The sequence below is a fragment of the Tachyglossus aculeatus genome, chromosome X1, assembly GCF_015852505.1.
Source record: "Tachyglossus aculeatus isolate mTacAcu1 chromosome X1, mTacAcu1.pri, whole genome shotgun sequence".
Taxonomy (NCBI): domain Eukaryota; kingdom Metazoa; phylum Chordata; class Mammalia; order Monotremata; family Tachyglossidae; genus Tachyglossus; species Tachyglossus aculeatus.
This window is the reverse complement of record NC_052101.1, coordinates 121,397,594-121,424,895: the sequence shown is the minus strand read 5'-3', so window position 1 is coordinate 121,424,895 and position 27,302 is coordinate 121,397,594. Positions and strand designations below refer to the sequence as shown.

General features: G+C 45.5%; 2 protein-coding genes across 8 annotated transcripts in view; both read left to right on the top strand.

Moving 5' to 3' along the window:
• Positions 1-49: 49 nt before the first annotated feature.
• SUGP2 (SURP and G-patch domain containing 2) lies at positions 50-26,706 on the top strand. 5 transcript variants are annotated; one of them, XM_038772358.1, is made up of 12 exons: positions 50-76; positions 1,101-1,184; positions 2,536-2,662; positions 3,630-5,336; positions 7,574-7,691; positions 10,127-10,602; positions 10,731-10,842; positions 12,684-13,159; positions 13,960-14,021; positions 15,894-16,033; positions 17,094-17,214; positions 26,555-26,706. In XM_038772358.1, the coding sequence occupies exons 3-11, from the start codon at positions 2,542-2,544 to the stop codon at positions 17,212-17,214; spliced, it is 3,333 nt and encodes a 1,110-aa protein (XP_038628286.1). In that variant the 5' UTR covers positions 50-76; positions 1,101-1,184; positions 2,536-2,541; the 3' UTR covers positions 26,555-26,706. The 5 variants fall into 5 exon arrangements, with proteins under 5 accessions (XP_038628286.1, XP_038628288.1, XP_038628283.1 ...); XM_038772360.1 differs by lacking the exon at positions 26,555-26,706 and adding an exon at positions 20,729-20,956 and having other exon boundaries at positions 15,897-16,033; XM_038772355.1 differs by lacking the exon at positions 26,555-26,706 and adding an exon at positions 20,729-20,956.
• LOC119950218 (semaphorin-4E-like) overlaps positions 23,508-27,302 on the top strand; it is a 31,445-nt gene continuing 27,650 nt past the window's right edge. For 2 of the 3 annotated variants that reach the window (XM_038772362.1, XM_038772361.1), the window contains exons 1-2: positions 23,511-23,827; positions 26,702-26,824. In XM_038772362.1, coding sequence (XP_038628290.1) covers positions 23,704-23,827; positions 26,702-26,824 — 247 coding nt within the window. In that variant the 5' untranslated portion in view covers positions 23,511-23,703. Of the gene's footprint in view, positions 23,828-26,701; positions 26,825-27,302 lie in introns of all 3 variants that reach the window. The other variant, XM_038772363.1, reaches the window with a different exon arrangement.

Here is a 27,302-nt window from a genome sequence, read left to right as displayed (position 1 = left end):
GTTGGCCATTTTGCAGTCGGTGGCGTCGACGGGCTAAGCCGCGGCGGCGGCGGCGGTGGCGGTGGCGGCGGAGGCGGTGAGCCGCGGTGGAACCAGAAGGGAGGAGCGGGCTGGGGTGAGGGGGGAACGCACGATGATTTTATCCTTATCCTTGCTATGTTTCGGAGGCTCATCAGGGGTGTTTTCGGTGCCTGCTAGCGGGATTCTTTGAGGGGGGGGGGAGGGGGAAGGGAGGCACTGCGCCTGCGTAATGGCGGCGCGGCCCGCCCTGCTGCGAAGAGCCCTGGTTGTTCCCGCCTCGCGGGGTCACGTGGGCGTAGGAGGTGGTGCGGGGCGGACGCATGCGCGGTGCAGAGCGGACGCATGCGCGGTGTAGCGCAGACGCATGCGCGGTGCAGCGCGGGCGGTACCTGTGGCGCTGGTTTGGGAGTTGCCGCCATCCGCTAGGCCCGGGGGCGGCATCGGCCCTTTCTGCCCCTCGGCAGGTCCGCTTTTCTTCCCTCCTTCGGCGGGGGGTGAGGAGCCGACGCTTCTGCGTTTTTTTTTTGATATTTGGTAAGCGCTTACTACGTGCAAAGCACTGTGCTGAGCGCCGGAGAGGATACAAGCTGACCAGGTTGGCCCATGTGGGCCTCCCAATCTTCAACCCCATTTATGAGGTAACTGAGGCCCAGAGAAGTTAAGTGACTCGCCCACCGTCACCCAAGCTGACAAGCGGCCGAGGCGGGATTTGAACCCATGACCTGTTGCCAATTTGTACTTCCCAAGCGCTTAGTCCAGTGCTCTGCACATAGCGCTCAATAAATACGATTGATGATGAGGACCTCTGACTCCCAACTGAGCCACGCTGCTTCTCTATCTACCCTCATCATTAATCGTATTTATTGAGCGCCTACTGTGTGCAGAGCACTGTACTAAGCGCTTGGGAAGTCCAAGTTGGCAACATATAGAGACAGTCCCTACCCAGCAGTGGGCCCACGGTCTAAAAGACTGTCTAAAAGACTACCTGACGTTGCCGTTAATTCAGTGTTGGCTCGGTGCCCGGGGAAAGTGGATGTCATTTCTCTTCTTCCCCTTTTTTTCCCCCTTCCTGCCCGTAGGTTACATTCTCCCGACTTTCGCAAGGCGCTGTCGCTCCAGAAACTTAAGCGATTTTAGTGGGCTTCCCACTGAATGGTTTAGAGGTGGGCAATGTTGTTTCTTCGTGAGTTTTCTGGTATTACTTTATTTATTTTACTTGTACATATCCATTCTATTTATTTTGTATTGTTAGTGTGTTTGGTTTTGTTCTCTGTCTCCCCCTTTTAGACTGTGAGCCCGCTGTTGGGTAGGGACTGTCTCTAGATGTTGCCAACTTGGACTTCCCAAGCGCTTAGTACAGTGCTCTGCACACAGTAAGCGCTCAATAAATACGATTGATTGATTGATTAAGTAATGCCTAAGTAAGCGCTCAATAAATAGGATTGATTGGTACTTCCCGACTGAACGCTCCCTGGGTTGTTTTCCCAGCTCTGTAGTTTCCAAGATACCCCGGTAAACCGACCCTAATTTATATCTATGGTAATAATAATAATGATGGTGATGGCATTTATTATCATCAATCATATTTATTGAGTGCTTACTGTGTGCAGAACACCGTACTAAGCGCTTGGTAATAATAATAATGATGGCATTTGTTAAGAGCTTACTATGTGTGAAGCACTGTTCTAAGCACTGGGGGGGATACAAGGTGATCAGGTGTCCCACTTGGGGCTCACAGTCTTAATCCCCATTTTACAGATGAGGTAACTGAGGCACAGAGAAGTTAAGTGACTTGCCCAAAGTCACACAGCTGACAAGTGGCAGAGCTGGGATTAGAACCCATGACCTCTGGCTTCCAAGCCCGTGCTCTTTCCACTGAGCCACGCAGCTTCCCTAAGTGCTTACTCTGTGCCATGCAGTGTTCTAAGCGCTGGGGTAGATACAAGGTAATCAGGTTGGCCCATGTGGGGCTCACAGTTTTACAGATGAGGGAACTGAGGCCCAATCAATCAGTCGTATTTATTGAGCGCTTACTGTGTGCAGAGCACTGTACTAAGCGCTTGGGAAGTACAAGTTGGCAACATATAGAGACAGTCCCTACCCAGCAGTGGGCTCACAGTCTAAAATGTGAGCCCAGTGAAGTGACTTGCCCAAAGTCACACAGCTGACAAGTGGCGGAGCCAGGATTAGAACCCATGATCTCTGACTCCCAACCTGGGCTCTTTTCACTGAGCCACGCTGATTTGAACAACAAATGACTTGAACAACAAATGACAGTTGCTCCTGACTTTTGTTTACTGTCTCTTATTCAATTGTATGTACATACCAATGGCGGCTTATTATTTATCTACATAAGGATCTGTTAAAAATGTGATAGGCCTTTAGGGTGTAAGCTTCTTGAGAGCAAGGACCACATCTACTTTGAATGTTCCCCAAGGGTGTAGTTCAGTGTTTTGCACTCTATAAATGCACTCAATGATGAGAAGCTCCAGCAATGTCTCTTTCTTAAAGCAGGGCAGAATGGCCTCTAGGCGAATCACACGGGAGACGTTTGATGCTGTAGTACAAGAAAAAGTTAAAAGATACCGCATGGATCACGGTGATGCTATGGAAGACACTGTCCATCAGTTTAAGTCTCAAGGTAATTTAGGTTAGGCTCTTTATTGAATTATAAATGGAAAATTGGTTGAAGTAAGTCAATTTGCTGTCCTGAGTTGAGTCTCTTGCATGTTCATATATAGGTTGCGGGGGGCGGGGCGGGGGGTATGAGTGTGTTGCTTATTTATCGTGGTAAACCACAAAAAATGACAATTCAGTAAAAATAGGTTAGAATCCCACCACTGCCAGGGCCCCTTCGAGAGGCGATGAAAAGGGTGGTGGTAAGGAGGTAGGGACTCTAGTTTTACAAGGCTCTATTTTGTAAGGTCTCTGAAAGTAACTCTTGCAAATGTGTATCCTGAATTTACCCTGAATCGAAAGTAAGACTTTGAAATGCACACCCTGATTCTAACTGAAATGGCTGGCAGTGTTTGCGTACTTTTACTCAAGAGGGAGCATACATTAGTTTAAATCAATAAAGGCCTGCATCAAATTATTCATGAATAAGCCATTGGAGATGCTTAATGGCATCTTCTAGAGTGGGAGGCTCATGTCCCAAGTTTTTAGGAGCCTCCCAAAACGCCCTCCTTTGATGTAGTTGATCTCTTTCTCCCTTCCCTTGCTCCGTAACAGCAATGTCCCTATCTTCCTTACATTTTTCATCCCCTTTTCCCTCGCTTTCTTCCTCCTTTCGCTTTTGCTAAATATAAATTTATTCACTTCTTCCAGAAAATACGGCCTTGCTTTGAGTCAGTTGAATCCAAAGTGCTTCGGGTAAGGTATTTTTCCAAATGTTTAGAGTCAGCATCCAAAAAAGGTTTCAGACTATGAATCACTCTTGGGAGAATTTTAGTTCACAAAAGACAGAATACTCTCCCTCGACTCGTTACCTGACACTGCATTTGCTTTTTTTGTTTGTTTTCCTTGAGTGTCCAGTATCTGCACAGTGGACTCGCAGTCCCTTTTATTCACAGTATCTTCTCTGTTTTCTTTTACATTTTTCACCCTAGGTCATTCAAGATCGCTCCCAAGATCTAGAGCAGAGCGGTATGAAGACAGTTTTCATGACGATGGGAGATACTCCCATGAAGGTTCCCTGCACCATCCCCGTGGCAGTTGGAGAGACGACCCCAGGGATGATGAATTTCCGGGGCCCTCCTTCCGGTCCAGCAGCCCCCGGATGAGCGACGACAACTACTACCACGAAGACTTTGGCCGCCCCGCCTCCCGGGATCGGCATTTCTGCCGCCCCAGCTCCAGGGAGCGTGACTTCGGCCAGTTCGCCTCGCGGGACTGGGACTTTGGGCACCGGGATTTTGGCCACCTGAGCTCCCGGGATCGTGACTTTGGCCGCCCCGATTCTCGGGACCGTGACTTTGGCCGCCCGAGTTCTCGGGAGCCCTCGTGGTCTCGGGAGGGTGACTTTGGTCCTTCTGAGATGTTGGGTGACTTTAGGTCCCCCGGGCTTTTAGAGGATGAGTACATAGACATGGAAAGTCAAGATTACGACCTGGAATATTCAGTGGAGTCGGAATCCGAATTCCAGCAGCCGATGCACAGGGGAAGAGGAAGGGGTAGGGGAGGGGTTAGAGTACGAGGGCGAGGTCGCGGCCGAGGTGGCGTTGACCAGGGCAGAATTCTTCAGGGCAAGCAGATGACGAGAGGTGCCCTTCGAGCCAAAGTGATTAAAGGGGACGTCAGGAAAGTTACCAATGCCGCCCTGAAAAAGTGGAACGCTAAAAAAGTACCCCCTCCAACTCCCCTTCGAGTCGTTCAGAAGTTTAAACTCCAGCGGCCCCGGAAGCCGACTGTCCGGTCGACCGTGCGGCCTGACCTGAACCCCGGGGCCGTCCAAAGGAACCAGCCTAACCAGCATCCTTTAAGGAAGGCGATCCCGAAACCGAATCAGAAGATGGCCCGGCCCCCCAGAAGAGAGCTCAACTTCGATCAGGTGGACAAGTCGGACATTTTTTCTACATTTGGAATGGAAATCATCAAGTGGGCTAGATTCCACACCATCAAGGACGATCTTGAATTTTCACAGTTGTTTCAGACGCTCTTTGATCTGGAAACCGAGACCTGTGCTAAAATGTTGGCCTCGTTCAAGTGCTCGTTAAAACCGGAGCACAGAGATTTTTGTTTCTTTAGCATCAAGTGCTTAAAGCACTCAGCCCTGAAGACGCCCAAGGTCGATAATGAATTCTTAAATATGCTGTTGGATAAAGGGGCTGTGAAGACCAAGAACTGCTTCTTTGAAATCATCAAACCGTTCGACAAGTACATGATGAAGCTCCAAGATCGCCTTCTGAAAAGCGTTACTCCTCTGCTCATGGCCTGCAACGCCTACGAGCTAAGCATCAAGACAAAGGGTTTTAGTAATCCCGCGGAAATGGCCGGTGCTCTCGAGACCACCAATTCCCTGTGCCGTAAGTCTCTGGCGCTTTTGGGCCAGACCTTCTCCTTAGCTTCCAATTTCCGTCAAGAGAAAATATTAGAAGCGGTCGGACTCCAGGAAATGGCTCCGGTTCCAACGGCCTTCCCAAATTTTGACGATTCGACTTTGTTTGGAAGAGAGTATATTGAGAATTTGAAAGCCTGGCTGGAGAAAAGCGGCTATCCGATCCAGATGAAGAAAGTGGAAACTGAGCCTCAAGAAGAGGTTAAGAAACCTGTTCCTCCTGCAAAACCGAAAGCTAAGGCAGAAGTGCCAAGTGACGGTAAGTTAAGAAGAGCTAGAAGTGTGCCGGTAATATGTGTGCTCTTTTCGTGTATAGCTCTCCTGGTTGACGTTTCGTCGTAATGAGATTCATCATCAGTGGTTAGAGGTTTTTTTCCCCCCCTCTTTGACGTCTTAGGTTTTTAAAAAGCAAAATTGGGTGGTAAATAATTGTATAAAACCTATCTGAGCTCAGGGCTTCCCTGACTCTGAATTTGCCAGGAAATCAATACTCCCGTGACTTGGGGCGACCAAAGTCACCATCCTGAGAACTGAACCGGCCAAAGACCTGGCGACCAAAGCCTCAGGCCGGTGGGGCAAACTGGCCAAAGTCACGATCCTGAGATGATGATGATGTTGTCGATCTAGATGAAAGGAATCTGAGAGCTGGGTGGAAGTGGTGGGGGCGGTGTTTAAGGAGCGGAATCTTCTTTTCTGTCCACCAGCCTCTTTCCTAACCGACTCCGAGCGCCTCAGAGTGTTGTCCTGGTTGTCCGGTCTGGTCCTGCGTGGGCTATGTAGTCATTCTAAGAAGGTATCAGAGCTACTGCTGGTGCTGCTGCTGCTACTGCAACAGCATCAGTACCCTCTCTCCCCACGACTCCGTCTGACCTTTTCCAGGTCTTGGCTAAACACAAGATCCTGATGACCCGGCTCACTCAGGTCCCGAGAAGTCATTGAATTCTGGTGGTGATCCTGTTCCGGGTTGAGGAAGCTTCTCATTCCTCCTTCCCATCGATCGTCTTAACCCCCTGCACCTCCCCAGCTCCCCTTCCCCCCCCCTTCCAACTCACTCTCCAGCCTCATAAGGATGGTTGAGTGCAGTTTCCATTGAGCCATCCTTCACGAGTTCCGTTGGGCTCGTTTAGCCTCTTCCATTGCTTAACAAAAAATGGAACCAGCGTTTCATTTTCCTTTTTTAAAGGTGTTACCCCGGTACCGGTTCAGATCTGGTTGGTAAGTTTTCCCCCCCTCAAAAGAAAGCTTACTTGACAACTGTCCTTTGTAAACTCCTCTTACCCTGCAGTTGTGTAACTGTTTCTCCCCTAATGATTATTCTTTGGCTGTGTCTGCACAGGGCAGGTGCTTTTTGAAGAGAATTGTCTCCTCTTGGAGCAGGAGGAGAGCACAGTAGAGCACAACATGGGCCAGAAACTGGGTCTTGTGTGAGTTGGGCCTGCTCCGCCCCAGCTCCCTCTGGACCCACCTCTCCAGGCCTGGCTCGGGACCTGTTCTAGCCCCGAGCAAAAGCCAAACAGGACTGGAAGTTGGTTGGGGCTCATTTTCAGCAGCTGCTGCCGCGTGTGTTTGGCTGTCTTCAGGGCTACTGGGAAATATAGCTCCAACTACTACGGGGCATTTCTCCCCCCCCACAAAATTGGATCTCAGCATCAAAGCTGATAGGCCATGCCCATTAGCTTGAAGTGAGATAGGCTAGGCCTTCTGTCTGAGTTTGCCTGAACCAAACTCTGTAGCAGCATGCCCCTCTGCAGGCTGGGTACAATAGACCTGGCCCACATAAGATTCTCTAGCAAAAGGCTGCCAGCATTTCTGGGCAATACCCATTGATTGACTCGGGGGTGGTGGGGGTGGGCCAAGGCCAGACCTTGCTCTGCAGCCAGGGAGGAGCTGCCGCACTTGTATGCTTTCTTTCCTCCACCTCCTCACACTCCCTCCTCGTCACTGCCGTCCGGCCCGCGGACGGTAGCAACGCACGGTAAGTTTGCTTCGAGCCCAAATGATGGCCCACCCCTGAATTGGGTGGACTTCTGGGCTAGTTTGAAGGTAAGCAGGAGGATGCCCTGTCACGGCAAAAATATTCTGTGTCCGCATAACACCGCAGCTGGTTATTTTTCAGCCCTATCTAGGTGACTAGCTGAGGTCCTATACCATTAGTGCCATTGGGCGACATGAATATTACGTGATCTTTTTCTTTTCTTTATTTCCTTTTTTTTTTTTTTGGAATTTGCGGTTAGATTTGTCCCAAGCAAACATGACCTGGGTTTAATTGGACTATTTCCAGGGTTTGGCCCTGTTGATCGGTGTAGAAATAGCAAGCCCCATCATCAGGTTCATTGTAAGCGCCAGTTTCAAGATTGAGGATCTAACCTATTCTGATTAGTTGCGTATGGATTTCTCTGGAGTCCCCGATTAAGCGATGACAGCCTGGTTTGACGCCCTAACCGTTCCATTCACTGTAATAACCGGACCAACCGTTCTATTTATTATTTGTTACAGTCCCACAGCGGGCAGATCGAAAAGTTGTAGAGATAATTGAAAAATTAGTGAAGACTATAAATGAGGGTACCCTAACTCCAAAAGAGAGAGCTGCTCAAAAGAAGAATCCTGATTTTTGGTAGGTATTTAGGCAATAAAAATGAATAGTGTCAAGTTTTACAGTAGCACTGGAGCATGAAGTATTAGACCACCACCATTGTGACCCCAGGTGTTCGATCTGGTTGTCTTGTATCTACCCTTGTGCTTTTCATTCGGTGATTGTCACGTAGTAAGCATGTAATAAGTACCATGATTATTACTGTTAAGACGCAGAAAGGGTGTCTGGAAATCTGCCAGAAAGTTCTTCAGGATTTTCATTTTCCGTGTTGACCGTCTAATGCTGCAGTGGGTTAACTGTTTTCTAGAATTGAACTATTTGCCCCTAGGAGATTAACTAATTCTTCCAAGGTACCAATTAATATATGGCTTCCTTCCTGTGCATTCAATAGTACTTGAGTGAATACTGTGGGAATATTGATCTTAAATGAACAAGCATTTTACTCCTGGGAAAGTTGGGCTTTATTGTTTTTATTACTATTATTATTATCGTTGTCGTTGTTCCTGCAGTTTGACAGTTATAGGTAATGTGAACTCCATTTTGTTCCGCACAACTGTAGGTGTCTGGAATTTCTAATGATTTAAGGAAAGCTGTTTGTATATCTAAAGCAAGTTTTTAGCTGGCAAACAGTCCTTCCCAAAGAAGAAAAATGAATGAGAACACGTGTTGTGGGAATCTGTAATGTGGAATTCTTCTAGAATAATAATAATGATGTTGGTATCTGTTAAGCGCTTACTATGTGCCAAGCACCGTGCTAAGCACTGGGGTGGATACAAGGTCATCAGGTTGACCCACGTGGGGCTCAGTCTTAATCCCCATCATCATCATCATCAATCGTATTTATTGAGCGCTTACTGTGTGCAGAGCACTGTACTAAGCGCTTGGGAAGTACAAGTTGGCAACATATAGAGACAGTCCCTACCCAGTAGTGGGCTCACAGTCTAAAAGGGGGAGAGATGAGGGAGAGATGATTTGACAGATGAGGGAACTGAGGCCCAGAGAAGTTAAATGACTTGCCCAAGGTCACCCAGCTGACACGTGGCGAAGCCGGGATTAGAACCCACGCGTGACCTCTGACTCCCAAGCCCGTGCTCTTTCCACTGAGCCACGCTGCTTCTCTATTATGAAACCCTGTAATATAAGCCATGGTGTGGACCCTGTAAGGTGGAGGATGTGAGTGAGTTACGGATGTGAATTCTCAACAGGAACATATATGAACAGTGCTTTGCACATAGCGCTTAACAAATGCCATCATTATTATCATTATTATTATTATTATTATTATTATTATTATTATATGACAGTAGATAGGAACTATCGAGAATTAGGGAGTTGTAGTGTCCTGCACAAGCCAGATTTTCCCATCTAGCTTGTCGCACCCAGTCCAGTCTGAACCCAGGTTAGATCGGAGCTGGAAGGGGGCCAGCCCCTCATATCTGAGGGGGCGGGGTGTGGAGGCACACTGCATGCATGCACCCCATATATATGCAGTAGCGCCTCAGCTGCTTTATTGCATTGCCCCTCCTTCGCCCTCCCCCTTTGACTAAAGGGGGATTTGGGGAGCACTGAGGAGTGCCTTAGTCTGGCCCAAACCCACTTGGGTTTTGGGTTGCCCGGTCCCCAGAAATGGGACCTTCAGGCCCATTTCAAGCTCATACAGTGCTTTTTGAGGTTCTGAATGAAATGCAAGGGGAAAATCCAGAGCATTTCAGATAAGGCAGAGAGGGAAAGATCAGATCAGCTCAGGGATATAAGCCTGGAGCAATCTGCAGAGCTCCCGACCAAGTGACCGTATCAGGAATCTGTTCAAGGGTCAGGTTATGCCGTCTCTAAAGCTTTGAGGAATGAGGGGCCAGCAGGGACCGCCCGGGTTAGCACAGAGTTAAAAGTGCAGAGGACCCCGGGTTCTCCGACCACAGGATGATGGGTTCCAAATTTGGGGGTTTCGTCTGAGACACTAATCCAGGAATGCGGACAGATGAGGGCAGAGGTGTCACCGCCATTTTCAGGAGGTCACATCAGCCAGAGCTCTGATCCAGGGCCCAGTGGAGGTTGGACCCTGGGAAATGAGATGATCCTATTGTAAAGCAGTGTTGGGGAAAGGTGGCAGCCCCAACCCCAAAGAGTGGGGCTTGGTCCTAAATTCCTGGGTTCTGCTGGCCCTTCCTTCTTGGATAGCTCCCTAACTCTGCTCTGGGAATAACCACAACTAATCCATTCTGTGTTTATGACTTGTGGGGAAGCATGTGTCAATATGCCTAATATTCCTTCAGTGAACGCGCCTCACTTGAGCCAAATCACTGCCAGGTGGGCACCGACCAAATTGTTTAACGTCACTCTCCGACCGTTGAAAAGCACTTGCCAAAGCAGAGTTGGGTCATAGTTTAGTAGGCCCTAGTCTGGGAAATGGGGATATGTGTTAGTGCATTCTGTAATCTGTACCCTTTCCTACATAGGTTCTTGTCTGAGGAGGATAGCCTGGAGTATAAATATTACAAACTAAAGCTAGCAGACATGCAGCGGGTGAAGGAGACCCCAAAAGGAGGGGATCACAAGCCCACTCCGGAAGAATGTGCAGTCAGGGCCATGGTGTATGCCAGGAAAGTCAGAAACCTGAAGAAGAGGTTGATTCCGAGAAAGAGGCTTGGGCTTCACGCGAACCACGGAATCGGAGGCTGGAGGATGAGGAAATCTACAGTAGGGACCCAGACCCTGCTTTCTGCTGGCACTATGCTGAAACACCAGGGCAAGCATGCTCAAGGCTCGTTCCGGGCAGAGACCTCTAGGGCAGAGATAAACAGTTCTGAGAAGTGCTCGGCCTCAAATGCTTCCAGGTCTCACAGCAGCACCCGCCCGGATGTCTCCGCTCCCTCAGTAGCAGCAGCGGCGGCAGAGACAGTGGGCATTTCACGGCCCTCGCAGTTTGATGATGGTAAGTGACGATTGGACATTGACTCCTGAAAGTCAAAGCTGCCTTGAGACAAACACCCACCCTTATGCCTCTTCAGGATTCCTTTGCAGGAAGCTCAGAATTTCTGACTGATGTCTTGTCGTTTGCAGTGGATGCCAAAACGATGGAAACTGCCGAGAAACTGGCAAAATTTGTTGCCCAGGTGGGACCAGAAATTGAGCAATTTAGTATAGAGAACAGTGCAGACAACCCAGACCTGTGGTAAGTTATTACTGCTTCTCACGTAGTGCCTTTTAAGACAAATTCAGACCGTCTGCGAAGTTGCATCTTTCCCGTCAGTAAAGAGCAACTAGAATACTTACGTGCCTGACAGTGGGAAAGGCTTTTCTTTGGGGCGTTTAAATTGAACAAAAATATTTAAAAGACTTGAGCCACTGATGGGATTTTTGTCGTGTGCTACAGATACTGGCTATGTTGTCTGTTATTTTAGCTCTTAATGGTTGCAGGTCTGTCAAGACATGGAAGCCCTCCATCATATTCACATTGTTATATTGTGTTATGCAAGAGATAATATACCTTGTATTAGCTCCATGTGTGGAACCTAATTCTTAACCAGTTGATTTTGCTCATAGGCCTACGATCCCTTTCGACTGTAAGCTCCTTTGTGCAGGGGTCGGTCTACCGACTCTATTGTGTTGTCCCCTTCTGAGCGCTTAGTGCGGTGCTCTGCACCTTACAAACACTCAGTAAATCCCATTGACTGGTAAGGAAAACTGTTGCTCCATGCTCTGCACTTACTGATGACAATGACATCGACTCTTGATGGGGATGTCTGTAGCTTTGATTAACAGCATTTTTTTTTAAAAAAAGGGGGTGATTTAAATCCTTACTGTGTGTCAAACGCTATTCTAAGTCCTGGGGTAGATATGAGTTTATTAGGTTGGACGCAGTCCCTGTCCTGTTTGGGGCTCACAGTCCGAGGAGGAGGGAGAACAGGAGAACCGAGGCACAAGGAAATGAAGCGATTTGCCCGTCGTCACATAGCAAGCAGTTGGCAGGGCCAGGATCCTCTGACTCTGAGGCCCGTGTGCTTTCCACTAGGCCATGCTGGTTTTTGTGAGGACGTGGAGATAGCGGGCAGAAGGAAAAGGTAACAAAAAGGGTTTCATCGGCTTGCCTTTATCTATACGACTTAGTCTCATTGCGCACCATGATCATCAACACTGTTAGAGTGCAGGGCACTGTCCTATGACCTATTCCAGCAGATCATAAGTGTAAGACAGGAGGGGATACCCAGAGGTCATCTAGTCCACTAGTCAGTCAACCAGTGGTATTTATTGAGCACTTACTCTGTGGAGAGCACTGGATTAAGCACTTGGAGCAAGTACAGTACAGCAGAGTTGGCAGGCACGATCCCTGCCCACAGGAATTTTCTAGTCTAGAGTGGGAGAAAGACATTAAAATGAATTACATAAAGGGGAAATGGCAGCATAAGGGACCGCCTCTGTGTGTTGCCGACTTGTACTTCCCAAGTGCTTAGTACAGTGCTGTGCACACAGTCAGCGCTCAATAAATACGATTGAATGAATGAAAGTGTTGTGGGGCTGAGGGTGGAGGGACTATCAAGTGCTTAAGGGGTACAGATCCAAGTGTATAGGTAACGCAGAGGGGAGGACGGGTAAGGGGAAGGAGGGCCTGGTCAGGGAAGGCTTCCTGGAGGAGATATGATTTTAGGAGGACTTCGAAGGTTGGGGGAAGTGGTGGTCTTTAGGATATGAAGGGGGAAGGAATTCCAGGCCACAGGGAGGACATGTCCAAGGGCTCAGCAGCAGGAGAGACGAGATTGAGGTACAGAGAGTCAGGTTGGTGTTTAGAGGAGCGAAATGTGCGGGCCGGCGTAACAGGACCTCAGCGAGGTAAGTAAGGTAGGAGGCGATGAGCTGACTGAGTGCCTTTAAACCACGAATAAGGAGTTTGTTGAGGAGGGTGGGCAACCATTGGGGATTACCATTCCAGACAGATTTCAACTACCATAACAATCGGTAACAATCCAAAACATCCCGTAGCAAGCTAACCACATTTCATTTTCCTTCACCAATCAGGTTTCTACATGACCAGAAAAGTTCTGCTTTTAAGTTCTACCGAATGAAAGTGTATGAACTATGTCCCTCCATCAGTTTCACGCCCACTCCAGCAACAGCAAAAGTTGGAGATGGCCCCAAATCGGATCGCAATTCAGACCAGGAAGAGGAGGCGGAAGAGGAGGACGAACTAGAGTTCGAGGAGGATCCCTCCCAGCAAGAGGCTGAGATCGAGGAAATGGAGTTGGGGCCAGAAGAGGAGGAGGAAGACGACGAAGAGGATGAAGAGGCCCCGTCTCAGGAGGTGTCTTCCAAAACTGAAGATATTGCAAATGCATCTCAGGCGGAAGGGTTCACCTCAGAGGACGCCCAGAACGCTCTGTCCCAGCCTTCTTCCACGAGTTCCCATTTCCCCCGAAAGAGAATTAGCAGCAAGTCCCTAAAAGTTGGCATGATCCCGGCACCCAAGAGGGTGTGCCTCATAGAGGAGCCTAAAGGTAATTGACACGGTCTTGAATCCATCCCTGTTTCGCTGGAAACTGCTGGTACTTTTCTCAGAATAAAACAAAAATATGTGTTCACATGGCCCTTTGTCCGTCCATGGAGCCTTGCTGTTAATCTTTTTAAGCTAATCCTCGGTAAATTGACCACTTTTCATAGGGTATTCTGTTTCCTGTCAAAAGCTAGCTTGACATGAAAAGCGCAACATAAGACGCTGGGCACAGCAAAGTGAATTAATAGCGGGAGCTGGTATTTTTGCATTTCATTAAGTGTCAATCCCCAGAAACTCTCAGGCTATATGAAATAGTGGAGTGAAAACCAACAACGCCCAGGCTTGCGATACCAAGAATATCTGGTGAATAGGCATCAGCAGTCCCCGATATATAAGCCAAAGAGGGGCACACCTGCTTCTGGCTCAAATCCCAGGGATTTCCGCCTTTGCTACAGCTTTGAGGTGTGACGGCCTAGTGTTATGCTTATGCTTCTGCTCAGGGGGTCTGGGACACCATCTGTGGGGATCCATTAATAGTGGCCCTGGAAGCAGAAGAGTGGTATGGGTGGCAGCAAACCACAGGACAATCAGGGACTTAAAAGGACAGCTGCAAGTTGCCACTTTTAGAGGCAGTAAACACCCCTTTCCTTTTCCCGAAATCCCACAAATGGGGGGGGGGGGGGGGGAGGGGGGGAATCCTTACCAAAGCGTGGTTGTAGAGTTTGTGAGTCATGTTTGTCGTTTACTCGTATGAATTAAATGGCAGAAAGTTGATTGTCCCCTGGTTGATTTTTTGTTCGGTAGTTCATGAGCCTGTGCGAATTGCTTACGATAGGCCACGGGGTCGTCCAGTTCCCAAGAAGAAGGTAAGTCCTACTTTTTTCAACTTCTCAACAAGGTCCTTCTACTAAAACACTTTTGAAATTGACTGTTTACAGGTGGCCACGTGAAGACTTTGGTTCAAGAATCGCATCCACCATTAGTAGATCAGTGCATTAAAAGAGGGGGAATTGCCCACATCCCTGTTAACGGCATTCATTTTTAAGACCTCTAGGGACCAGCTAGGCTGTATCAATATATTCAAGTAGTGGTGGGGATAGACTTGTGAATGTTCATCAGTCAGTTCATCGGTGACATTTATTGGACACTTAACTGTGTGCAGAGAACTGTACTAAGCCCTGGGGAAAGTACAATACAACAATCTCTCCGCTGACCTCAACCCCACGTCCTGCCTCTGGCCTGGAACGCCCTCCTTCTTCATATCCGACAGACGATCACTCGCCACACCTTCAAAGCACATCTCCAGGAGGCCTTCCCCGACTAAGCCCTCATTTCCTTTTCTCCCACTCCCTTCTGTATCACCTTTGCACTTGGATTTGTGCCCTTTATTCACCCCCTCTGAGCCCCACAGCACTTACATATCTGTAATTTATTTCTATTAATGTCTGCATCTCCTCCTAGACTGTAAGCTTGTTGTGGGCAGGAAATTTCAACCAACTCTATTACATTGTACTCTCCCGAGCGCTTAGTACAGTGCTCTGCACACAGCAAACATTGATTCATTACAACAGAGGTGGTAGGTATGATCGCTGCCCACAAGGAGCCAACAGAGAAGCAGCGTGGCTCAGTGGAAAGAGTCCGGGCTTGGGAGTCAGAGGTCATGGGTTCTAATCCCGGCTCCGCCACTTGTCAGCTGTGTGACTTTGGGCAAGTCACTTAACTTCTCTGTGCCTCAGTTACTTCATCTGTAAAATGGGGATTAAGACTGCGAGCCCCACGTGGGACAGCCTGATGACCTCGTATCCCCCCAGCGCTTGGAACAGTGCTTGGCACATAGCGCTTAACAAACGCTATTTAAAAAAAAAACAGCCTCAGTCATCCATGGAATTTATTGAGTGCCTCCTATGTGCAGAGCACTGTGTTAAGTGCTTGGGAAACTACAATACAACAGAATTACCGAACACATTCCCTGCCTATAACGAGCTTAAAGTCTAGAGGGGAAGACAGACATTAATATAAATAATTTAGAATATGTAATTTAAAAATACATAAGTGCTGTGGGGTGTGAACATCAAATGCCCAAAGGTCACAGATCCAAGCGCAAGTTCCCCTATCTAGTTTATTTGAATGTCTTGTTTCCAGGGGGAGAGACATTCAAATAAATTACATATAGGGGAAATAGTATAGCGACGTGAGGATCTTCACGGCAAGATAAACCACTCGATTTCTATAGCATCTTCTCCGTGGTGAGGTGGAGGGAGGGCAGAGGAGAAAGATGGGGAGAAGGAGGGGAAAGGGTGGATGTGGGGAGAAATCTTTGAAAGCTGCCTTGCTGCTTATCCCCGGGTTATCTGAAAGCAAACTAATACTAATTGTGATTAAACCCTGCATGAGTAAGGCAGTGGACTTATAAGGAAGGGAGAAGGTGAGCCCAGGAAACTGCCAAGTTATTTTTCCCTTCGTGGCTTCTTTCCGTTAAGGTTTGCCACCCATCCGCTTTCCATGGTATTTTCTCCGAGAGACCATTTGGCAGAGTATTTGGATACTTGAGAACAGCGTAAACCTGTTATTACTGCATGTCCTTTAGCTTGCCACCTAACTTGGGTGTTACTTTGAAACGTATTTGCCCAAGCATCCCAAGATGTATAAGTGTCTGGGTTTTCTAGGAAGGAAATATATATGTGGCGTCTTGCAATTTAGAATGCTTTACTTTGTTCTGTGTTTTTTTTTCTCCTTAGCAGAAGCCAAAGGACACAGAGTTTGCTCAGCAGAGACTGACAAGCTTGAATGTGGGTTTCCAGATGCTCCGGAAGATGGGCTGGAAAGAGGGTTATGGTCTCGGTTCAAGAGGGAAAGGAATCAAAGAGCCCGTAAAATTGTATGTAATGGTAACAAACTTCAGAAGTACAGTAAACTGAGATCAAAATGGCAGGTGTTATGGGATCAAACGCAAATCCCAGAATGGGCTACTTCCTCCTAGGACTGATGGAGTTCAAGAACTGAATTTTGTTGATTTTTTTTTTTTTGAAGGAGAGTGTGATCTCGCCCCTGCCAGCCTATTTGAGTGAGGCATGGCTTTCCAATGTGTTCCTAGTTCCTGCCCTCTGCCGAGGGGGGTTAAAATGCTCTCTGGCACGTCCTCCCTGAGTCCTAGGTTGTGAAAAACCTGTAGATGGCTTTGTAAGAGTGAGGAAGCCTCAGAGTGCCGGGGGGGAAAAGAACAGTTTATCTCTTGTTTCTTGGGTGCTTTGAGAAAGTGAGGCCTGTTTGCTTAAAGCTTTGAAAATCAGCTATTCCTCCACCTTAGCAGGATCTGAGATCAGGATTCCTAGTTTCAAAGTTTTAGATTTCTTTGAAAAAGCAACCAGTAAAATTAAGGGGAAAATGTTTTAACTATTCAGGCTCCAAACCTAAGAGCATGTGACTACTTACCTTCTTGAGTTAGCAATTTTAATACTGTAGAGACTGTCTTAATAAATACCGGCACGTCTTCTCTGTGGGTGAATCCTAGCACCCTTTTCCTACTTAGCAGAGTTCATGGTCCCAGAAAGCAGAGAGGCCAAGCAGTATTAAATAAACCCTTGGAGTACTACTTTAAAACACCTGTTCCAGCAGATATTTAGTTTAAAGCAAAGTTTAGAATCTGTCAGGTAATACTACCCAGAATGTCTACAGCATAAACAAACGGAGATTCCTGTATGTATTTTTAAAAGCAGGTAAGTGTTCCTACACCAAGGTATGTCCTTTTTTGTTTCTCTTTTTAAGATGTTCCGAAAAACTGTAGCTAGTTCTCCTACTTGTAATTCTAGCATGCATACTTCTTGGTTACCTGTGCACATTTGAAAGTACTATATTTGGTTGTTTTAATTGTGTTCTGCATTTAGGCAAATAACTTCAAGCACCAAACTCCTGTACTAACTGTCAGTTTTACTCCCTAGGGGAACTACCTCTTCAGGGGAGGGCTTGGGTGTTGAAGGGCAAGCAAATAAAGAAGATACATTTGATGTCTTCCGTCAAAGAATGATACAAATGTACAGGCAAAAACGAGCAAGTAAATAGGTATGTGCCTGGCCAAATTCATTTCCTGAATTGCTGCCTTCGTTACAATTCAAGTTTGAAAAGAGATTTCAGTTGATCAGAAATAGAAATGTTATGCTTCCAAAGATACTTTAAAAAAGTGTTTTATAGAAAGCAGGAGATGTTCAGAATGCAGATTTTGTTCAACCTCTTCCTTTCTAGGTTTAACACAAGAAGTGAAGTGCGTGCTAGAAAAATCTAGATATGTACCAAAGCTGCTGCTTGACAGGGCTTCCTATGACTTTTAGCTTAATAACCCTGGCAGTGTGAAAAGAGTTTTGTTCTGTCAAAGCAAACATGAATGTTGACGTACCCATCAAGCTGTACCAAGATTAAGTAATAGCCTTATTCCTAATGTCCAAGCTAACAACTTTGATGCCAACTTACATGGAAAAAACAAGGAGTTTTGGCTCTCTGAAATCCCTTTTGTGTCTTTGTTTTGCTAAAATTTTATCTCACAGATGAAGAAAGCTTACTAAATATCATGGACAGGAAGAAAGACATTCCATTCATTGGCCAGGAGAAGACTGTGGTTCTAAAAGTATTTAAGTGAGAACACAGAAAAAAAGAAATGAAAAGGGGGACCACACCTAACCAGTCTGCATCTATTCCTGAGAATGAAATATTTCTCCAATTCCCCATTTTTCTTTTCTGAGTTTCAGTAGTGCTGATGACCCCTCCCCACCCCCGCCCCCCCGCTTCGGCTTTGCGGTTCTTTTTTCCGATGACTATTTTTTTTCCAAGGATCTCTGGACCCCCGGGTTTGGGCAAAACAGTTCTCTCTTCGCCAAACAGATCTCAAGTGTTGATTAAAGAAATAAGCCCTAAGGCAGTCACCCTAGAAATCTGTGACAGACCTGCATTCCCAACAGGCCAAACCATTGTGTGGGGGACTGGCGTAGAGAATGAGCATACATGAGAGAAGCAGTCTCCATCTCTGGTGCCAAGATTTTCATTTAAGAAAAAAAAATGTTTTTACAGCATGATTTTGGCTGGTACTTTAAACCGTCAAAGAACCACAAGACTTTTCCAACTCTTTCAGAGTTTTCTTTTTCACTCTGGGGAAACATAAAAGTGAACAAAGTCTACTTTATGTTGTCCTCCAAGAAGTTAGTGCTGTGCTTTTTAAAACATCATTGGAATTCAAATGCTGAAGACACTGTCAGGTTTCTCATTCCAAACAGCACTTAAAAAAGAATTTATTTCTGGTCTGATTGAACATTGCTTTCTAGAAGATTTCTGTTAGTGAGTGTCTGCCTTGCTGACAGAAAACAGGTCAGAAATGTTTTGTGGACTTCATTCTTTAATTGCCTTGCTGGACTTAAGTAGAAGATGAAAGTCTCGAAGTGTAAGTCCAAGGATCAATACAAAATGTTTTGGTCCATTTAGAGCCTTATTTGAAGTTCCTAAGAAGAAATGGAATCTGAAAAGTGTTTTATTTCCCCTTTTGGATTTTGTATCCTGCACTATGTCTTACAGACTCATTAAACTTCAGCAGCAGTGTGTTAGATCCATGGTCAATGGGGACAGTCAATTAGTTTGACCTTTCTCCAGTTTGTATGGCCTTGCAGAATTCACAAGCAGATTTTAAATCCTACAAATTATTTTTGGGTTAAAAATAGGTTTTTCTTTATAGCCTGCACATTTTCTCCCCTCTGTGATTTGTTTTTGATATATTAATCATGACGCCATTTTTGGGGGGTGTTAACCAGAGGCAAAGGACTACTTTGTTATAGTCGTCTTCCAAGGGCAAAAAAAAAAAAAAGTCTACAGTGGAATTTCAAGCACATCTCTGTTCTTACTCCGAGGAATCTGATTGCAGTCTTATTTCATCTAGCACCATGCTTCTTGTAACTACATGCCACATTCAGATGGTACAGGAAGTGAAATCTTTTACCACAAAGCATCAGTGTCCAAAATTTCTAAATAAGTGTTAATATGCAAGACAACTTGGGATCCTCTGATTCAGCTGTCTTTCTGACTTGACTATAAGGTCAGAGGACATAATGTAATCAGTTCTCTTTGAAAAATGACGGAGTAGAAAGAAATGCTTTCACTTTTGTTTTTTAAAGAGCGATTGCTTTTCTAAAGCAAAGAATTTACTCAGGTTGTGAATACCAGGTTCCTCTTATTGCACTGACTGAATATGGTTACCGCAAAGCCATGTTCGTGGGCCATGCACGTCCTTCCCCGTTGTTGTTGTCTTGAAACAGCAAGAGGCCAAAGTACACTATAAATGGTTGCAAAAAGTATTCAGCTGTGCTGGTATGGGCATCTTTCTCTGCCAACTGGCAAATGCGTCTGCACACGAATACTGAGGAGTTGGAAGTGTCGAGGCGGCTGGGAGTGCAGAGTTTTTAAAGCTAAAGTTCACCTGGTAATCCTGACCTTTTTCTTTTGACTTGGTTTGAAGATGCTTCAGGGAGATTTTTTTTTAACCCTACTCTTACTCAGAATTGTATAAAAACCATAAACCACGCAATTGTGTCACACAAGGGTTCCCCCCTCCCCCCCGCCCCCGCCCCCAGATCAACTGCATGATATTACAGCTGCAGCAGCGCATTGGCTTTTTTCAGAACGGCTACCTGGAAGTGCATTCCCTGCACTTTTTCCCGCTCGATCCTTAGACCATTGTGTTGGATAAAAAAGTATAAATGGTCTTTTGCACTAGGAGTTGATCGGTCACGGTCAGTTGAGAGTACAGCTCTATGGAATCATTGCTGGTAGCCACAGCGCTATTTCTAATCCCCACTAATATGGGTGTAAATCTTTCTTTGGAGCTCAGGAACTAAATGACCATTATTACTATTTACAGCTGTTTGGTTTAGTCACACGTTTCCAGTTCACCTCTTCTTTCCCATTTACGTTTTGGAAGCACGTTCATTCTTTTGGCTACGTACAGTGCTGTCTGCAAATAAAATAACACAGTTCAAAGTGTTGTTTCACATGAGTTGGGGCATTTCCACTTTCTCAGCCACCTGGTCCCTAATCGTCATTGTAGGGTGTTTGGGTTTGAGCTGAGAACCATTTTGGTGTACTTTAGCTAAGAAACCTACTTATGTAGGCTGGAGAAATTGTAAATATTCAGGCGATGTTCCCTACTGATTTCAGCTCATTTTAAAGCAATTTACTGAAGTATAATGCAGTCTTGACAATAAATGTGAACTGTGGTTCTTGGGGGAATCATCACCTGTGCCCTGTATAAATTGTAGTATGGTCAATCTTTCTTGTACCAAACTTGGATTTGGAACAAGATATCAGCAGAGCAGCCCTGGTGCTAAGATTCTAGAGTTGCTCTCAAGTGGGTTTCCACATACCACTTTAATCTTGTTTTACTAATGATGACCGTACTCTCCTTTGCAAAAGGAGTTTCTCCCTTATTTGACCTGCTTTTGCAGGTTGTTCTGAGTGAAAAAAAAAAAAAACAAGCAAAAAAACATTATTGTGCAAATACATTGCCTTGTTGAAGTCACTAGTTTCTTTTCTGTCATTTTAGTTTCCAGGGTCTCTTCCATGAAGACTACAAGCATCAGTGAAAATTTTAACTTACTTCAGTGGTGTGATTACTGTCTCTTGGTTTGTTCTAATCATCGGTAATCTTGTAGAAAATTTTTGACGTTTATGTTCCATGTAAATTGGCAGTGCTAAACTAATGATAGAAGATACTTATGTTGTCACATAATGGAAATTTCTTTTTTAGTAGACGTATTAAGTTGTGAAAGTTGTTAACCTTTTAGTATCTACAATAAATGAAGAGGAAAAAATGATTCCTTATGCTTTCTATGATGTATTTGTAAATGGGCCCAATTAGGGGGAAGTTATAATGCATTTTTTGATGCTGGTAAATGCAATTTGGGTTACCCCCCCAAATTAAACGGCACAGGTTTTTGGAGGGAGAATCTTATTCTTTGCTGTTGTCTTACCTTTGTTTGCCAATTGTTTCCCAGCTTTTTGATTTTTGTTTTTTTCCCCCTTATTTTCCCCAGTTGCTCCACTGGCTTCATAGTGACTGTTTCTAAGAAAGCATAAAGGGTCTCTTTATTTCTTTTTTGTGATGCTAATCCCTCCGAATGGGTCATATTGAAGGTGGAAAAAAAACATTGCTTCCTTGATTTTATTGGTGTAGAAGGAAAGTAACTAATGACCCAACGAAGCTTTGTTTTGTGCCCATTGAGGGGAAATTTTACCACATTCTATTGATTCATCTTCATCAGTACAAACCTAGTGAAAGAGTATGTCTTTCACTGTACAGAGATTTGAGAGCCTCCGACCAAGCTTTCCGAGGTAGTAGAATGAGACCCCCATAACAGAAAGTAACTCAGACCCCCAAAAGGATGGAATCTTTTTGTGATCATTCAGCTTTCCATCCCAATATCACAAGAAAGTTGATCATCTCTTGAGAGGAAGCTCTGTCTGGTCCTCGCCCGAAGAGAAAAATCTTCCAAAATCCTGGAGGAAAATAGGGCTCTTTATGAGTTGAGAACCTCCTGGAGACAAGGGGGGAAAAAAATCTATTCCACCGAAGCCTGTGTCTGTACAGAATGCTACCTTTAAAAAAAAACGAACTCTTTAACTTCAATAGGTTATGAGAAGTGTTTATCACTGACCAAGTAATAAGAACAACTGTTGTGCTTTTTTGCTTTCTGTTTTGAGTGACTCTTTGAAACAAATTGGCAGCCGCACTGTCATGGCCAGGTTCATGTTAATAGGTAGGAAAATTAGCTCTCAATGTTAAAAGGAAAGAGGTTCCAGCTACTGAATGCTAATAGGGAAACAATAGCAAAAATGAATGAAAGACAATGAAATTTGTATGGTACTTTAACTGCATGTCTGAAATGTAGGAGAAAATCCTTCTAAACAACTGGGTATTATGTGCATGCATCATTTGAAGGAAGGGCTGGAAATGACAGACTTGTTAAGCAGGAAGTTCTGATTTTTTATTAAACAGCTGGGTATTGTGTGCATTCATCATTTGAAGGAAGGGTTGGGAATAAGAGGTTTGTTAATCAGGAAGCCCTGATTTTCAAGTATTATAAAATGGCTTTCCCTGCTACTCCTTAGTACTATTTAGGTTGCTGAGCCTCCGTTAAAATCCGAATACACCAGAGGCAAATAAAATTCATTGTTTTCCCTTCAGAGTGTTAATACATTTAAAATTCATCTTATGGTGGAAGCCATAAACCCAACATAGCCCATGTTTTCTTTCATTGTCACCTACCTGGATTTCGCACATCCCTTTTCACGTTTTACACACTGTCGTATCTGTTTTGTGGAGGCCGAAGTGGGGCAAATGGGGTGATGGTTCTGTAAACCGAGGAGGACCCCACTCTAGGAAACGCTATCCTAGATTACCTAATTTTCAGCAAAGATTTGATCTTAATGGCTTCTGGACCCCCTCAGGCTCCATTCAGCTGAGTAAAAATCCATTTCTCATAGAAACACCCTTTACAGAAAAGTGGGGTGTTCGGTGACTTTCTGGCCAAAGACCACAGTCAAACTACTTTTAGAGAATGGATCAAGAGCTCCTGCTGGATCAGACTTCAAAAAGCTTGCTCTTTGTAAACCAGTTTTATTTGTACTGCCGTGAACAGCTATCCCTTGATAGCAACTCTATCTCTACCAGAGCATCCAGGTCTTCGACACTTAGTGCTTTGGAAGAAGCATGCAAGGGAGGAAATGAGGACAGCTGTAAGAATTCTGCTGGGGTGAAAGGAGGTTTCCGTCAATTAAATGTGTTAGTGTGGCAGCCTTATCTTTCAGAAACTGCTTCACTGACTAGTCTTGGAATCATCTCCTTCCCCCATGTCCCCGTCCCCCCCACAGCAAAGATGCTGTTTATTACAAATGCAAAGCTTTTGTACCTGACAGCTGCACTGTATGCAATCAGTCAACTGGCTGAGAAATTCTTAGGAGAAAAAAGATACCCTGAACTTTAAAAATCGATACTTATCAAAGGAAAACGAAAAGCTAGGCCAGGGTTTGGGAAACAGGATCATCATCGTCTTTACCGTGAAGCTAAAGTACAAATGGAGCAGCATTACTTATGATTCTCTTGCTTAAAAGCAACATCTAGTAGTGCTTACTGGTATGTTCACGTACAAAGGTGCTGGTTACTATATGGTTCAAAACCTAAAAGCGAGCTATCCCTAACGAAACTATTTTAGACTGATTAAGCCCGGCAGTCTCAGTAGAGAAGCCAAGGACTGACTAAACAGACCTGCTCTCATTCCTCAAACATCCCTGCAGATCAGGGTTGAATAACTTCAAGGAGATTGTGAGAGAGAAGGGTCAAATGAATTTCTGTTGCGCATTTAACAATTAAATTCACTTTAGAAAAGAATTTCTTTGCTCAAGCCTGAAGGCCTCTGGCTTCCTGAATGAAATGAAAAGGCCTAAGAAAGCCCAAACAATACAGCATCTGAAGATGCATTGAAATGCTTCGTCCTGAAGGATGCCATCCGAAGGAGCCTGATGCACAGCTTCAGGTCCTTGATGAAGAGGGGCCTGCTTCCCAGCCTTTCAAGAATGTGGGACAGTCTGAAGTTCCAGCCCTTGTCACTTGTGGCAAGACCCAGGGCAACAGGCAGCCTTTCAGGTAAACCTAGTGTTGTATTAATTAGTTTTTAAGGACAGTAGTAAAAACTTCAGAATAATGTCTTAAAGGCTCCTCAGTGGAAGCGTTCTTCCAGATGGGCATCTGCTCCGACCACAGTCGATCCCACCACTTCTTGATCGATGTTTTCTTAAAGTTAGCCGAGCCATTTCGAAAGCCTTGCTAATTTGGTGGCCTTTTATTATTAATGGATGGTCTCCTGTATTTTTTTTTTCTGTTTGGGGGAGGGGTGAGACTGAAGAGGGAAAAAGGGCATTTGGTGGGTGGGAAGGGGGAGGGGAGCGAAAGGGGCAGCATTCTCTTTTTTCCGCAAGTTGAAAAATGAATGTTTTCTAGCTTGATTCTCTTCCACTTCTCTCCATTCCTAGTGGATTCTGTTTTACGCCCACGTCTTCAAACAGTGCCTCTTGCAAAAAAAACCTACACTAGCTGCTTTTTCCTTGTGGTCATCTCATTAAATTAGGACATTTCATCTGCCTTGTAAATTGGTGAATTTTAATATCGTCTCTCATTCCTCAGGATTTCTCAATTCCCTCCCCCCCAAACTCCTTTCTTGATGCTTTATGTTTTACTGGATTCAAGAACCCATTCGTTAGGGTATGAAGGTAAGCCCCGTGCCAGCAGGAATTTCTCAGGCGATCACTTAAAAAACAAACAAACAAAAATCTATATATCTAGATATTGGTCACAGCAGCCAAACCAGCTAGAATGTGTCCCAATTACAAAACTGGGACATTCCGGCTCCTTGATATTTGGTTCCGAGCTTGTGCCTTCTGCTTCTCTTTCAAGGACTGGTTGGGGTTCTAACCAGGGCTTACTGTGATTTCTAACTGTCTTTGCCTGGTTCTTCTCCCTGCCGTGTAGCGCTTTCACTGATTCGGTCTCTACCCATCCGACCCGATTCCACCCTTTCTTTCCCCGCTTGATTCCATGCATTCTTAACATTCCAGTTGGGAAACTTGGCTCTCCCTACTTGGGCGCATCTGCAACGCCTACTAGTCGTTGGGGTTTGGGTGGTTTTGTGTTGTTTTTTTTTAAATTATCATTATTGTTGTTTTTCCGGCAGAACTGGGCACGTAGCATGTTGGTGCCTCAGTAGGCCTCTTCCCCTTTCCCACCTGCCACTTCCAGACTTCTCTCATCCACACCCTCTCGCTTTCTCCTCCTCCAAACTTGGCTTCATGAAGCTTTCCCTCTTGCGAAGCAGCTCAAGGAAGCTGGAGCGAAAGCTGCGAAGTGAGGAGGAGGAGGAAGCGGGAAGGGGGGCTGCCGGTGGCCCATCCTCGCCTTCATCACCTAAAACTGCTTTCGAGCCCCGCGGGTCACCGGGCTAGTGGGGGGAGGGGGGAGTCACGTGGTCGGGGGGCGAGTGATTACGTGAACATGTGTGCCCCCCCCCAACTAACCGACTTCTTCTGGCTTGGATGACACCCAAGTGGAAAGGGTGGGGAGTTCAAGTCCTGCCCTCCTTACCCTTTCCCTCTCCTCTTCTTCCCCCGGGAGAGCCCAACCCACCGCCCTTCCCCAAAGGCAGGCCCCTCCCCTGCAAGGACCGAGGGACAGGTTTGGGGCCACAAGAGCTAGTCACCGTTTTCCCCAGCCTGAGAGAAGGGAGGGAACCTTTTTAATTAAGGCCTAATAGGAAGGTAGGTGAGGGAACCAGCAGATCGTTCCTGGCACACACCAGGAGAGCTTGTGCTCCGGCTACTTATTCCTACCTCAAAAGCCGGTTTTGGTTTCAAAATAGTAAACCCATCAACCGCCTCCCTTCCCCCTCCAGAAAAAAAACGTCAGTTTGAGGGGTCGGGGCGGAGTGGAGGGTCTAGGTAATCCACTCTGGGATCTGAAATAATCAAGTGAAGACTTTTGTTAAACATCTGTTCAGGTTGGGGAGGGGGGTTTTAAGTGTTGGCTAAAGATGTGTTTGCTAAAAGAAACTGTAAAACGCTCCTATTTACCCTTCATCCTTGAAGGTGCTTTAGAGCCAGAAAGAATCGAAATTTTAGATGGTTTAGCGGTTTTAAAGTGGTGCATTGTGTGTTGATCTTCCTCTTCCCAGAGCACACAGACTTTAACTCCCTGTAAATGATAGCACGGCCACTGAAACTAGCATTTTTACCGTGCATCTGGCCTGGGAAAAGAGAAAATGCATCTAGCTGTGACCAGTATCCCGGTAATTGTAGTTGACCTCGGGCCAGTTTTTCTTTTGCTAAATTTCTAACATGACTGGAGGGCAAATTCATTAGGGATTCAAATGTTTGTGGTTTGTGCGGAAAAGGCGGTATGGTGCCTGTTGCCATTGATTCTTTGCCTTTAGTTAGGTACCTTAGGTGGAATTTGGCCCTCCCTTAGCGTTCCGCCCAGTAGATTCATATGTGCTCCAGTACTTTATTTTTAACTTTTCCCCCTTTCCCAAAGTGCCAGAGCCAAAATGTGGGCCAAATCTAAAAAAGAGAGCTGAGTTAAAACTCACAATTCCTAAGAAATCCCACGTAAAAGCAGCTACATTTTGTGCCAGAAGAACAGTTTTCTCTGATCAAAAATGAGTCACATGTGCTGTGCAGCTGTCTGATGAGAATTAGGCCAGACAACTGCCGAGTAAAATACGGTTTCTGTTTTCGAGAGAAATGGTTTCTAGTGGCCCAGATTATGCCTTTGTCATAAAATTTATGGTAACGAAACTATTGTTTAAACTGCTTTCAATTTTAGGGCATATCGAAGGAGATTGCTGGAAAAAAAATACTTTCAAAAGAAGCAAGAGTTAAACAAGTTACAGAAATAGCTAGAATGGTCAAATGTCTGCTTTGACAAGAAATTTAGCATTTAAAAACTAAAACTGGGGAGGTTTTATTGCAGCCGAACATCCGAAAATGAACAATTCCACTGCTGTCCTTTTCCTTGGTTTTGTTTGTGGATTAATACAACAGATGGAAGCATCCCTCCTTGACTACATACCGAGAAAAACTGTAAAGTATTCAAGTAAGTGTCTCTCAGAAAACCCGATTTCATTCTGCGTTAAAGAACGGTCAAGATTTGGCCTGTTGAAGTAGCCGCGTGGGTGCAAATATTTTTTCCTGTGTCTTCTAGCCTTAGTTTAGCCTTGCAAATATGGTTCGGAAAAAAAATCCACCAAATTTGTCACTGGCTTATAGAATTTTCACTGGGCCATTTTACTTCAGACTTTTACATGTCCACAGCCTGGTTTCTTTTGAATATGATTTGAATTCTTTCGGGACTTTTTCTTTGGTCCCATGCTAATTTTGCATAGCAGCTTTTACCCGGTTCCCCCAGGGACTATCTTTACTCTCTGAAAATGTGGTAGACCCTTCGGAGGGAACATTAATTCTGAAACTACTAAGGGACCTTAGAGTGCTGTGCTGTACTCTATGCCCAATTTAGGCCACCATTCATTGAACAGTCTCTTACTGGTCTGGGAAAGGTAATGCTTCCCTCTGAA